This window comes from Gossypium hirsutum, chromosome A01 (genome assembly GCF_007990345.1).
Source record: "Gossypium hirsutum isolate 1008001.06 chromosome A01, Gossypium_hirsutum_v2.1, whole genome shotgun sequence".
Classification (NCBI taxonomy): domain Eukaryota; kingdom Viridiplantae; phylum Streptophyta; class Magnoliopsida; order Malvales; family Malvaceae; genus Gossypium; species Gossypium hirsutum.
The window spans coordinates 2,064,213-2,078,346 of NC_053424.1; the positions used below are offsets into that span (position 1 = coordinate 2,064,213).

Consider the following 14,134-nt stretch of genomic DNA (forward strand, 5'->3'; position numbering starts at 1 on the left):
TAAATTAGTCCTTATATGTTAGATCAAAAAGTAAATTAGTCATTTTATTAAAAATTTCATCTATTTTTACAGTTAGAAATTGGTCATTGTACGTCAACATAAGGTACATATGGCATTTCACGTGTAACTATCTGGTTATTTCGTGAGTTATACCAATTTTTAACCGTAGAAATTGATGAAATTTTTAACAAAAAATACTAATTTACTATTTGATTTAACATACAAAAATTAATTTATCAAATTTTTAAATAAAAAAATACAATCGGACTCTTAATATAATATCCTGGATGATAATTTTAACAAGGATTAAAAAGAAGAAAGCCAAATTAGTGATGGGTGGATCGAGGATTGTGCAAGGGCAACAGAGAAGATGCCCCCACGTGAAACAGCCCCCACCTTGTTTCAAAAACTAAAGAAAGGTTCCCTTCCTACTACTATTCACCCTACACTACACTACACTACACTACACTAAACTCATCGGTTCCTTTTTATGGGCTCTATAAATTCTTCCCAACACCACTAAACCTTTGGCCATTTTCAAATTAACCCAAAACACCCCCACCTCTTCATATATATAGCACCACCATTATAGTCTCCAAAAACCAGTAAGAATCAACCACTTTGATAATGGCAATGCATAACCTAGTTCAAGCTCTTGTTTTTGTTGCTGTTTCTTTCAACACATTGGCACCCACAGTTGCAAATGTTGAAGGTAATGAAATTTTCTGTTCATTGGGGTTTATACATACATATATATATTATGGTGGTGAAATGTTGATATGAGTTTTGGGTGTGTGAATAAAAATGGTGAAATATTAGGGGATGCTTTGTATGCATTGAGGAGAAGTGTTAAAGACCCTAAAAATGTGCTCAAGAGTTGGGATCCAACCTTGGTGGATCCTTGTACTTGGTTTCATGTTACCTGTGATGCTGATAATCGTGTTACTCGTCTGTAAGTACCTTACATACATACATACATACATACATACATATATACACACGCATAACATACATACATTCTAATCACCTCACCTTTTTGTGTGTTGCTTTCTTTTACTGCTTATGTTTTTATGTAAATAGATGATGTTTGCTTGTGTAAAGTTTGTAAACATTGGATGATTTGGATTAGTATGATGAAGGTTAAATTATGGTTTTGGTCCCTCTATTATGCTTAAGTTAGGGATTTAGTAAACTACCATTACCATTACACACACAAAAATCACTTCACCTTTTCCGTTTCATTTTAGATTTTTTTTGATATTTTATGTATATATATATATATGATGTTTTCTTATGTAATGATTTTGACAGTACGGATTTAGTTTTTCGTATTTTAATTTGACATAATTTAATTCCTTTCAAATAGTTAAGGTTGATGCCAAGAATCTTCTAGGGGTGACAAAGTTAAAAACAAAAACAAAAACCTTTAGGGACTCAAGCTAAAAATTTTGTATTAAAATAACTTGAGAGTAGTGAAAAAAAGCAATTTTTATTTAACGAAGAGGTTAAAAAGGATTAAATTGAATATTAAATATTTGAAAGGGACTAAAGTCGTAATTATACAATTTAACAAAGAGGCCCCCTATCTGGCACTGCCTATGCCAACTATTAAAATGTTGATGCAATATGAGATTATCGAAAATTCAATATGTTTTAAAAAAACAACAATTATATTTTGGGAGTATTTTTATTTTTTACATAGTCCCTACTTAGACTCTTTAAAATTTTTAAAATTTTAAATTAGTAAAGATAAAATTATATTTTGGTCCCCTAAAAATAATAAAAATTTAATTTAATCCTTTAAAACTTACAAAGATATAGACTATTAAAATTGTGAAACTACATTTTTATTATCGTAAAAATTACAATTTAATTTTGGTCTCCATTAAAAACTTTCTAGCTTCGCTCTGGGTAAGATTTTTTTTCCTAAGTGTTGGATGGCTTTAAAAAAATCATATAAACATTTTAACCAAAATAAGCTTGGTTACTTTGACTAATTAATGATATTAGATGTACCAAAATTATGCCAAATTAAACTGCAATAACTAGATTTCAAAGTAGAGGGACCAAAACCATAAATTGCCCTGTGATGAAAATATAACCTTTTGTTTTTTTTTTTTTTTGCATGTTCTTATTGATTTTGTCACTAATAATAATAATAATAATAATAATAATAACATTTGCAGAGATCTTGGAAATGCAAAATTGAAGGGCAGATTGGTACCTGAGTTGGGAAAGCTTGAACGTCTTCAATATTTGTAAGCAAATATAAGATTTTATTCAGTGACTTTTTTAAAATTTAATGATAATGACAAGGTTAATTTGGTCATTTTATTGACTAATGTATATACAGAGAGCTGTATATGAACAACTTGGAGGGTTCCATACCAGAAGAAATTCGAGGGTTAAAAAGCTTAGTGAGTTTGGATCTTTACCATAATAACCTTACTGGATCTATTCCTGCTTCTCTTTCCAAGCTTTCCAATCTCAATTTCCTGTATGTAAACTTTTCTCTCTTAATCTTTTAGGGGTTAAATTAATATTTAGTCCCTAAACTTGATAACTTTATTCACTTTGATCCTTGGATTCTTTTTTTTTTGTCCATGGTAGTCTCTAAACTTGACAGCTTTTTTTCACTTTGAACCCTAAACTCGGAATCTGTTAAAGTGTGATGATATAATATTTGAAGATTATTTTACATTTCTAAAAAATTTTAAATATAAAATTATACCTTTTTTTAATTTTAAATTTTTTATAATTTTTAGTTGATGATATGACATATCTGAGAGTCTCACATTATACTTTAATGGAATTCAAGTTTAAAAACTAAATTAAGAAAAGTTGTTAAGTTCCAAAACTATGGACCAAAAATTTTAAGGATTAAATTGAAAAAAAATCAAATTCAAGGATTAACTTTTAAAATTTCTATAAGATTTTAATGTTTGTATTAATTTCATGCAGCCGATTGAATGGTAATAGACTGACAGGAAGAATTCCCAGACAACTTACCAAGCTCCCAAATTTAAAGATCTTGTGAGTCCTAAGCTTTCTCTAAACACTAATTATGGGTTAATTCTACTAGGCATCCCAAACAATGACTTTGATTTTAAATTGGTCCTCAAACTTTAAAGTTTTTTAATTGAGTCTTGAAAATATCAGTATCATTTCAATCAGGCCTTTTCGTTAAACTTAGCTTAAATACTGGCCTGGTTTGATTAAATTTTAAACACTTACATATAAAATAGTGAAATTTCAGTTTTCAGCCCTTCTAAGAAAATTTTTAATTCAATTTAAGCCTTTTAGCCTCTTTTTTCTTTTTAACTTTGCTCCCCCTCGTGATTTATATTTCCTTTTGAACATTTTCGGGACCAATTTAAAATCTCGGTCATTGTCTTCGGGGACATCTTATGAAATTATCCCCGTTATTATTGTTGTTTTAATTACTATTTATGGTGTGTGAAACAGTGATGTCTCAAACAACGACTTGTGTGGTACAATCCCCACCACAGGTTCCTTCTCTAAGTTTTCAGAGGAAAGGTAACTGAAGTGATTTTTACAGGCTTTGAAAGCTTTGAATTATTATTGGGTTAATGTAATCTTTAGTCCTTGAACTTGTCAACTATTCCACTTTGATACTTGAACTTGAAAAATATAAAAGTTTGACGGAATCCAAATTTAGGGATAAGAACGGATATAGTTGTTATGTTCAGGTATCAAAGTTGACCCCAAAAAAGACATAAGATACCAAAGTAAATCAAATTGCCAAATTCAAGGACTAAACATCATATTAACCCTATTATTATTCCATAGGGATTTCATCTTTGATTATTGTTTATTGCAGTTTTAAAAATAATTCAAGACTGGAAGGACCGGAGCTGATGGGATTTGTGAGATATGATACAGGAAGATGCAAATGATATAATTTATATAACCAAATTTCACATATATATTATCTCTTTATATATGGAAAAAGTTTGTGTTATAGCACTTCTTTAGAACCCTAAACTAATTGTATCTCTTTTTGTTGTATAACATATATATATATATATATCATAATGGAGTTTTTTAAAGATCTTTCGGTATCAGATAAACGAACCCTAAATGGGATACGTAAATCTTTTTCAACTTTTTTCCTTTTATTTACAAAACTTGAACTTAAACTTTTTCTTAAAGAATATTGAATTTCCTACCACTCGATCCAACATACATTAAAAAGTTATCGAAAACTGAGAAAAAAAACCTTCCACTTGAACAAAAATCTGATAGTCAAAAATCGAAATAGTCTGAAATCCATATATCTTAATCCCCAAAATATTTAAATATGAAATAATCTAAACCCGAAATAAGATTGAACACCAATATCTGGAGATTCAAAACAATCCAATCTGAACCCAGCCGAGCCCGTTAGTTTGCCATTTATGAGCTCATTATAACATTAGTTCCTTTCGCACTGTAAACCTTATTTCAAGACTTGGTAATTTTCATGTTGGCTTTACAATCTATTCTCACATTATTTTAATTACTTCTATAATTTTACTACCTTATGCTACAAAACATAAATCTTGGCTTGAGAAATCAGCTCCTCCCCCCACAGTGTTGAGAATCAATCTCTCTTGATTCCTGAAAAAGATTCATTGATTATATCTATACACAAAAAATAAAATTGCATTTTACCTTCTCTATTAGAAAAATGAATAAATTAATCCTAGTAAATTGAACTTTTTTTGTTAAAATTTTCATCCACTTATACTGTTAAAAACTAGCATAGCTGACAAAATAACCGTATAGTTAAATGTGATGTGCTATGTGTACCTCATGTTAATGTACATTGACTAGTTTTTAATAGTAGAAGTAGATGGAACTTTTAACAAAAGGATCTGTTTGCTTTTTGATATAACATACAGGGACTAATTTACTCATTTTTTGAGTAGAAGGGGCACAATGCAACTTAATTTCTAGTATAAGAGCCTCTATAGTACTTTTACCGTGTATGTATAAGTATATATTGTTAAAAGCACTATGCCCTCGGCATAAGACATTAAAATAAGTTGATGCATTGGCACTAACATGTATTAGGAAAAGAAAGCTGCCTGGACTGGTTTTGATTATGGAGCAGCAGCCTACGATACCGATCTATAGCAAGTTCTCTTTGCAGCACGGACTATATCTTCGACCTGCATGATTCATAGATGAATAAAATTATGTGTTTGCATGCGTATATATACATATATATGTATTTGTACTTGTAATTGTAGGAGAATAGGGAGAAATGGTATATCACCTGTGGCACAGCCATTCTCTCGAGATTTGCTGCATATGGCATAGGAACATCAGCTCCGGCGATTCTCTCAACCGGTGCATCGAGATATGCAAAACTTTCCTCCACAATAGACGCGCTGTGAGACAAGTACAGTGCGTGAATATATGCAAGGGGCAGAATATATATGGGAAGCAGGAATTAAATGGTTTTAAGAGAAAAAGAACTCGAACCAGATTTCAGCACCGACACCGTGCTGTGGAAAAGCTTCTTCAACTGTTACTAATCTGCTGGTTTTCCTGACCGAGGCATTGATCATGGATCTATCCAGTGGCCTAATGGAACGTAAATTTATAACCTGTATTTTTAACAAAAAATAGTCATTAGCAGAATGGTCGAATCAGTTAGAAAGGAGTTGCACTTTCTTCAAGTATAATTATTACCTCAGCATCAATTCCATCCTTTTCAAGCGTCTCGGCTGCCTGAAAGATGAACAATCTCTTAGTTTATAACTCCACAGAGCCAAAATATTAGTACTATATATAAATTCTCAGAAAGTAAAACATGCAGTCCTAACATGATACTCAATGTTCTATTAACAAACATTTGCAATCTTTTAACTCCTTCAATTGACCTAAACCATACCATATATTCACTGGTTCTTGAGCCAACAGACGAAAGGTAAAAATACCATGGAGGCCCTTGTATTAAGAGCCGGATTGCATTTTTCCCTTCTCTACTCAAAAAATAGGTAAATTAGTCACTGTATATTAAATAAAAGAGCAAACGGATCATTTTGTTAAAAATTTTATCCATTGCTACTATTAAAAATTGGCCCTTATATGTCAACATGAGGTACATGTAGCACGCCACATGTAACTATTTGATTATTTTGTCAACCACACCAATTTTTAGCAGCAAAAATGGATGAAATTTTTAACAGGAAGGATCAGTTTGTTCTTTGATCTAACGAATAGGGGCTAATTTGATTATTTTTTAAATAAAGAGGGGAAAATGTAATTTCACTCTTAATAGAGTGGTTTCCATGGTACTTTTAACAATGATGAAAATATAATCTAAGTCAACATAGGGGCATGCAGAACACCAGATAAATGAAGTTCCCACCTAAGGCACAACAGCACTTTCCGTGGCCATTAATGATGAACTTGATCTTCTTGTACGTAAGTTCTACCTTAGATTATTCCTTTATCTCTTATAAGCATCTTGAATGATAATTGGGCATTCACATATACATGCATACAAGACGCACCTTAAGAGCATAGCCCACCATTTTTGAATAAGCTGCAATGGTCACATCCTTTCCTTTCCTCTCTATCTGTTAAAGTAGCAGTTAAAAACTAATGTAAATGCATTAAAATGCGGCTTCATGAGATCCGAGTTATAGCGGAACCAACGGAAGCAAATGGATGAAAATAGTTATAATAACGGCATTGTGATAGAAATTTCAGGGGTACCTTAGCTTTTCCAATTGGAAGACAAAAACTGGAATCGAGAACTTCATCAGAAACAGGGAAGGATTCACCGTATCTGAAGCAGAACAAGTCGAAGTAGCATTAGATGATAACATTCTAATTGAAGGCAGATCAGGGCTCGATACATAAGACTCTTAGCTTAATAATTCACTTACAACAACTCATTCTCAAGGAAAACAACCGGGTCAGGATCTCTAATAGCAGCTTTGAGAAGTCCACGAGCATCTTCGGAACTGTACGGTGCCAGCACTTTCAACCCAGGACAAGAAGCGTACCATGCGGCATAACACTGAAAAGTAACCAAGATACAAAACAATCGATCAAACTTCTTACTCTATTGAAACAAACAAATTAAACAATAATCACAACATTTAGTACAACGTAACTTGATTTTTAACCTCGGGTGGCTTTGGGGAATAAAAGAAAGTAGATGCATGTAAATAAACCAAATAACGGGTGTGAGTAACAGTACTAAGAAATCGAACCTGAGAGTGTTGGGCACCGACACCGGCTGCAGCACCATTAGGACCTCTAAAAACAATGGGTACGGATATCTGGCCAGAAGACATGTAATTTGTCTTTGCGGCAGAGTTAATAATGTGGTCAATTGCCTGCCATAATGGACAACAGATCAAAGAAAACAATGCATCAAATAAAATATCCGATAACAATACATTTTAGAGAAACCAAAATCATTTGTTAACTAATATTAAAAAGAGCAATGTGCACCTCTGAGCAGAACATTCGATGTTGCAATATTCGTAAATTTTAGCATAAAAAAATTATACATCCAAATCATTTGCTCTTTTGAACATCCAAGTTCTAGTAAACCACTTATGTTCCTCCAGTATGTTAGGCTTCGAGGCAAAACATGAATGATTCATTCATACAAACTTACCAGTATTTTAATTGTTAACTTCATCATCTTTTTTCGCAACATGCATATTGTAGCACAAAAAGTACTAATATAAGTGTACATAAGCAGAGATACAAGACAGAACTCTCGAACCTGCATGGAGAAGTTAAATGTCATGAACTCCACAACAGGCTTCACACCATAGTAAGCAGCACCAACCGCAACTCCGGTAAAACCAGCCTATGAAACAAGATAAAAAAAAACTGCGGTGAGAAAAAAAATGTGATAAGAAACTAAAAGGCATCAATACATGCACGTATAAGAAGGTTTTGCAAGGCAGCAAAAAAATAACCTCCGTAATTGGAGTATCAAGAACCCTCTCGGGTCCGTACTTATCGAGAAGCCCCTTGGTTATCTACAAAAGAAAATGGAAATAAAAGCCAATCTTTAGACATATGTAAAAAATGCTCCTCCGGCCTCTATTTTAAAAGGGTGAAATAATAACTTCATTCTTGCACAAGAAAAATGTCAACCTTGTATGCACCCTGATATTCTCCGACCTGTCGTTTATAATTAACAAAATAAAAAACATAAGAATAGGAATAAAAGCAAAAAGAACAGATTAAAATATGGCTAGAATTATCAAAAAATAGTCCGTGTTAAAATTTTCTCACCTCTTCACCCATCAAAAAGACTTTCGAATCAGCTGACATCTCCTCATCGAGAGCAGAGTTTAATGCATCTCTTATAGTCATCTGCACATAATTGTCATTATATGTACATGTATATGTATTATAACACTCCTTGAAAGCTTTGCCTTGCCTTCATCAAAGATTAACAATCACAAAATCCATTTAAAATTTAAGTTCAAGAAAATGAAAACTTCATGCATAAACAAATATACATACAAGTATAACCATATTTGCATATGTGTATGCATTTTTGCAAACACATCTATCAGAAATCACGATCTTCCTAGAGATTTTCAAATTGGTACAGACATTCCTAATCAGGGAACACTAACGATCCAATTTGGTAAAACTAATATTCCTGTTAACCTATAGTTTATTATAAATTTATTGAGTAAAAGAAATAATTCATGAACTTCAGAATTTAATTATTTAGAATCATATATTTATATAATATACAAAAACTTTATATAAGTTAAAAAAAAAATTGTATTCCGTCCCTACTAACTGAGACGGAGAAGACTACCCCTAGCGACGTGCATTCTAGTTTCCGTTCCTCGAATCGGACCGATCCACGTTGCATGTAACATTGGATTAACACTTGCACTACACAATTTGATATCTAATAGCATTAAACCCTAAACCCAAATATAAAAAGAAAAAAAGAATAACCTGTTTTGCAGCAGATGAGTAACTTCTCAACACCGACACGGCGGGTGGAATCTTCTTCAATGACTGTTCCAACATCTGAATAAAGAGAAACAAATCATAAAATTAGACCAAAAACAGAAAAAGCCTATATATATAAGAGCATCTGAGTTTTCCAGAAAAATCACCTTTTGCCTTACAATTCCCAACATCTTTTCCTTCTTCAATTTAGGTTTCTAATTCTGTAATCACCGAAAAAACAACATGATTTTCAATGATTTCAAAAACTGCAAAGCAAACCCAGATTCATATAAATCAAACAAGCATAAAAAAGAGAGCAAGTATTACATTTCAATTACATCTATGATCAGTATAAAAAGGCTTATTTAAGTTTAACTATGATCAGTGTAAATCAGAGGCTTGAATCAAGAAAATAAAATTGATCAAGAAAAAATAAACGAAATTATTAAAAAAAATGAGAAATCTAATTCATAACAAAGAAATAAACAAAATAAGAACCTACCCTCCTTTTTTTTTTTCCTTCAATAATGATAAAGAAAATAGAATTTTGGGATTTTGATTTTTTTTAAGGGAAATTAATGGGCAAGAAAAGGCTAAAAATAGAAAGGAATTTTAGATACTGGTAGGCAAGCAAGGATAGCTCAACTAAGCTAATCGTCTGACACCAATTCAACTAAATATTAATTTAAATTTGTGAAAGAGAAGTATTATAAAAAAAGGTTATTATAACATTTGGTACCTAAGTTTAATTTTATCCTAATTTGGTACTTGAGATTCATTTAAATGTTCAATTTATTACTATGAAAAATAGAACGTCGATAATGATAATGTATCGCCAAAAAAAGAGAATAAAAAATAAAGAACATGGAAACATTTTCGAGAAAAAAGCACGGGCAGAGGAGAAGATAATTCACTATGACGAATTCAAATGATTACAAGAGAAGTAGACTTTGTATATTTATAGGCTTGTAAAACCATATTCTAATAATAGTGTAGTAAGATTGAAACACCTTATTCTAATCAGGATCAAATAGATGAAGTGTAATAAGGTTGAAAGAAGTGTAATTCTATATGGATTTTACTTTTATTTTATTTTATTTTAATAAAGATTCGAGTTACTCAATTCTAACAATTACCCGTACCAATCAACATAACATGTGCTCCAGTAAAATTTGTAGGTACTTGATTGGGGCAGAAAGATGGTAAAAACTATCATGGAGGCTCTTATAGTAGGAGTCAATTTGCATTTTGCCCCATTTACTAAAAAAATAAATTAGTCATTGTATATTAAATCAAAGAGCAAAGTGGTCCTTTCAGTTAACAATTTCATTCACTTCAATTGTTAAAAATTGGCGTGGCTCATGTAATAACTAGATAGTTCTACATAGCATACCATGTGTACCTTATGTTGCCGTACAAGGACTAGTTTTTAACCGTAAAAATGGATAGTTTCTTTTTAACTAAAGGACTAGTTTGCTCTTTGATCTAATGTATCGAGACTAAATTGATTATTTTTTAAGTAGAGGGGGTAAAATGCAATGCGCTTTTTAGTGCAAGGGCCTCCATTGTACTTTTTTCAAAAACAAACTCAAGTATCAAATTAAGCACTAAAGTTAAATTCAGGTACTTAAATGGGACAAAGACAAACTCAAGTATCAAATTGAAAAAAATTCAGGTACCAAACCTAGATACCAATTTGAGATATAAGTACCAAATTGAATATTGAAGTTAAACTCAGGTACCAAATAGCATATTAACCCTAAAAATATAAAATAATTTAATCTATCGGCAAATTTTTTTCCAATTTGGTTTTTGGACTTTTTTTTGTCCATGATGGCTGTAGGCATTTGACAACTTTTTCAATTTGATCCCAGAATTTGAATCCCATTAAAATGTGTTGACGTAACATTCTAAAATTGTATCGTATTTTCACCCAAATTCTTTTAAAAAATTATAAAAAAATCAAATAATAATGTGATATAATCTCCATGCACCCAGTCTCAAATATCTCTATGTTGTACCAAATCGAATAGCCCCAAACTAGATAGCTCTAACATTAAGTGATCCAATGTTTCTTCCTTAATTAAGCAAAGAGGGCCGTAATTTATTGCACGGTTTTCAAAGAAAAAAAATCATAGTTTGAATGTGACTTTTGATTTTTCATAGAGATTTTCGATTAATATTTCAGATCTATCTTTAAAAATTATTGTTGAAAGAAACTGGTTTTTTTAAAAGAATTTTTTGAATTGTCATCCATTAAGTAATTAATCGAACTCCCAACAATGGTATGTTAGAATTATAAATTAAGATTACAAAATTCAATAAATCATAAATCAATATCTTGTCATGTCAAATCATAAAGAACAAAATAAAAATAAAACTAGATGCGGAAGCGTACCTGAATTAATGAATTCCTTTCTTTCTTTCCTTCACTAATGATGGGATATTAGAAAAGATATCTTGTATGTAATCCGGGACCATCTCCCTAATATTTGTAACTTTAATATATTAGCCCTAATTCCTAATTAGCCCATCATTAATTAGAATTTGATTAGAACTTAATTACTCTAGAGTATCTATACATATTTGACCCATACTTTATTTAATAATTAAAGCCCAATAAAATTTTAACCTATCATAATAGTAAATAATAACATGTAATTATTTTTATTATATATGTGATGTCCATATTTTTCAACATGATAAGTATGGTAGCTCGGGTGGTATCATATTTGCAAGTATGTGGCTTATATTCCTTAGGTTGGCGGTTTGACTCTCTTCAAGCGCGTATGTGATTTACTTAGTTAATGTCACCCACAATATTAACACTTCTCTCTTGAGCAATAAACGTTTGTAACTTTGTTGACGTGACATTCACATTACAATTCACATGTATGTCACGTAAATAAATAAATAATTTTTAACAATTTAAAATATTAAAAGGATATATTTTTATATTAAATAATTTATTTTGGCATTTTTTGAAAAAATAAATAAACCGAAAATAAAGATAGAAAAATCAACAAAACGAATAGAAAGAAACAAAAAATGAAAATAAATGAAAAAAACCAAACAAAATAAATGGACATGGCCCAAATTGGAAAAGAGACAACCCAAGCCTAATGTCCAAAAATCATATTTGGGTCTAAAAAGCAAAATTAAATTCTAAATCAATATTTTCAAAACCAAAATAAATCGAAAAATAATGTGTTCAATGTTTATGGAGCAGAAAATTTGAATTATAAATTTTTTAGAGAGTTAAATTATAAATTTATCATTGTATTAAGGTTAAATTTTATAATCCTTTGAAGGATTAAATTATAATTTTTTTATTTTTAAAAAAATCAAAATTAAAATTTAAAGAGCTATAGTGCAATTGTATTAAAAATAATTTTTTTTTCTATTTTTGGAAGCCAAGGCTCCTCTTTACCACCACACCGAGAAACTTCATCTTATTACCAATATCGCCTCTCGTTTTTTGGTCGATTTGGGTCAGTTTTGAGTTAGGCTTATGCATATGATATCAATAATATACATTGCACAAGCTCGACTTGATCTAATGTAGGATCAAATTCTACCCTAACCCACTCGTATATGTAAATGGATAAATAAGTTCGTTTAAGTCATTAATATTATTATTTTACTCTCAACTCAAACAATAGTTGTTAAATTAAATTCTGTTATTTACAAAATCCTATGTGGCAAAAATATTATCGCATGAATTCAGGTTGCTACTTTCACATAATACTTTTAAAAAATATAATCACGTTATTTTATTTCATAGATATAATACTTATTGTTCAAGTCAAAATCATTTTGAAGGAGTTCTTTACAAACACAATACGATCACAAAAAATATATTTCCAAATAATTATAATTAGAATAAAACCGATACAAAATACAATCAAATTGAAATTCGAAATATATTTAAATAAAGTTCACACATAATAATCTACGTATTTACGTAAAATAAAACTCAAATTTGAGTCACAAAATATAAATATATTTCATAATTTATGGATATGATTATCTGGTGAAGATTTTTTCTGTTTCATTGCTCTTGTTCTTTTGCATGACCTGTTTCTTCATCAACTTTAGACAACAAATATAATCATTTATATGAACACATTATTTGAATCTAAAATTATAAAATTGATTTAAATGTGTAATATTATATGAGAATTTTAATTATAAATATATATTAATATTTATATAATTATAAAATGTATTGAATATAATTATGATATAAAAAATAATATCATACAAGATAAAATATTTTAAATGTAATTATAATATATCTTTCAACAAATTCTATATTAATTTTGATTAGGATTTTGTGACCTGATTTTGTTAAGAGCTCTAACAAGTTCACTGAACGAGAATACATTGGAGTGCCTAAACTAATGGGGAACAATGCCTAGGTCACGAGATTAAGTCAAACCATGCCAAACTCTTCAGTTTACCAGAAACACTTGTATTAAACGTAATTATGATATGTGTTGAGCAGTTGAACTCTAATAAGTCCCGTATTGTCTTCGGTCGGAATTTTTTGTCACCCCATTCTGTTAAAAACCCTGATGAATTCATAGAACAATAACATCTCGAAATGTCTGAACAAGTAGCACAATGTCAAATCAAGCTAACTCAAGTATTAATATTATTGTTTTTAATTTGAATTTATTATATGTTAAGCCAAATCATAGTACAATAATGTGATGTGAGGATTTTCGTTCTGTCCATACCAATTATGAAGTAAAAGTCCACGTGTTTCGAACATGAAGTTGATATATCTATCATTGTTATTTTATTATTGTTTTTATAAGCGTATGATATTGCTTTTTTTGTAGTTAGCTGAACCATGCAAGAAAGGAAAAACTCAGGAATTCTAACATAAATATAAAAGTAAATAACTGTCTGGTTTAATCGATTTTTTATCTGATTCAATCGGTTCGTATTAGTTTTCGAGTTAATCAGTCTAATACTTTTCTTTTTACTGATATCTCAATTGGTTCTCAGTCTGATTCAAAGAACTATGCCTCCAGTTCCTCTTACGTTCCACCCCTATTTATAAATAGATATTAATAACTTTATTTAAATATAATTCCTAAATCCAATATCCTAAACCTTATAAACTCAAATTCTAAACACTAAACTTTAACCCTAATCTTGA

The 14,134-nt window shown here is 30.4% G+C and overlaps 2 protein-coding genes across 6 annotated transcripts; one reads left to right on the forward strand and one right to left on the reverse strand.

The window, feature by feature from the left end:
- Nucleotides 1-323: 323 nt before the first annotated feature.
- LOC107938476 (leucine-rich repeat protein 1) lies at nt 324-4,065 on the forward strand. 2 transcript variants are annotated; one of them, XM_016871645.2, is made up of 7 exons: nt 324-712; nt 820-952; nt 2,187-2,258; nt 2,354-2,497; nt 2,962-3,033; nt 3,466-3,537; nt 3,842-4,065. In XM_016871645.2, the coding sequence occupies exons 1-7, from the start codon at nt 628-630 to the stop codon at nt 3,915-3,917; spliced, it is 654 nt and encodes a 217-aa protein (XP_016727134.1). In that variant the 5' UTR covers nt 324-627; the 3' UTR covers nt 3,918-4,065. The 2 variants fall into 2 exon arrangements, with proteins under 2 accessions (XP_016727134.1, XP_016727135.1); XM_016871646.2 differs by lacking the exon at nt 2,962-3,033 and having other exon boundaries at nt 495-712.
- Nucleotides 4,066-4,263: 198 nt separating this feature from the next.
- LOC107938475 (pyruvate dehydrogenase E1 component subunit beta-2, mitochondrial) lies at nt 4,264-9,640 on the reverse strand. Of its 4 annotated transcripts, none has more exons than XR_001694919.2 (16): nt 9,467-9,640; nt 9,132-9,185; nt 8,968-9,042; nt 8,281-8,361; nt 8,140-8,166; nt 7,959-8,021; nt 7,760-7,846; nt 7,236-7,361; nt 6,906-7,039; nt 6,733-6,805; nt 6,528-6,593; nt 5,701-5,739; nt 5,491-5,615; nt 5,282-5,396; nt 5,068-5,174; nt 4,264-4,620 (listed from the first exon to the last, which is right to left on the reverse strand). XR_001694919.2 is itself a non-coding variant. In XM_016871644.2 (15 exons), exons 2-15 carry the CDS (start codon nt 9,153-9,155, stop codon nt 5,121-5,123), a joined length of 1,089 nt encoding a protein of 362 aa, XP_016727133.1. In that variant the 5' UTR covers nt 9,156-9,185; nt 9,467-9,640; the 3' UTR covers nt 5,067-5,120. The 4 variants fall into 4 exon arrangements, 1 of the variants encoding a protein (XP_016727133.1); XR_005930462.1 differs by having other exon boundaries at nt 9,132-9,230; nt 9,467-9,615; XR_001694920.2 differs by lacking the exon at nt 9,467-9,640 and adding an exon at nt 9,292-9,464.
- Nucleotides 9,641-14,134: the final 4,494 nt, after the last annotated feature.

Excerpts from the sequence above, each read along its gene's own strand:
- LOC107938476 (XM_016871645.2), top strand. The coding sequence starts at position 628 with ATGGCAATGCATAACCTAGTTCAAGCTCTTGTTTTTGTTGCTGTTTCT. Across the intron at positions 2,498-2,961 it reads CTTTCCAATCTCAATTTCCT|CCGATTGAATGGTAATAGAC; the intron begins GTATGTAAACTT and ends AATTTCATGCAG. Across the intron at positions 3,538-3,841 it reads TCTAAGTTTTCAGAGGAAAG|TTTTAAAAATAATTCAAGAC; the intron begins GTAACTGAAGTG and ends TGTTTATTGCAG.
- LOC107938475 (XM_016871644.2), bottom strand. The coding sequence starts at position 9,155 with ATGTTGGGAATTGTAAGGCAAAAG. Across the intron at positions 8,167-8,280 it reads TCTTTTTGATGGGTGAAGAG|GTCGGAGAATATCAGGGTGC; the intron begins GTGAGAAAATTT and ends TATAAACGACAG. Across the intron at positions 7,040-7,235 it reads TCGGTGCCCAACACTCTCAG|TGTTATGCCGCATGGTACGC; the intron begins GTTCGATTTCTT and ends GTTACTTTTCAG.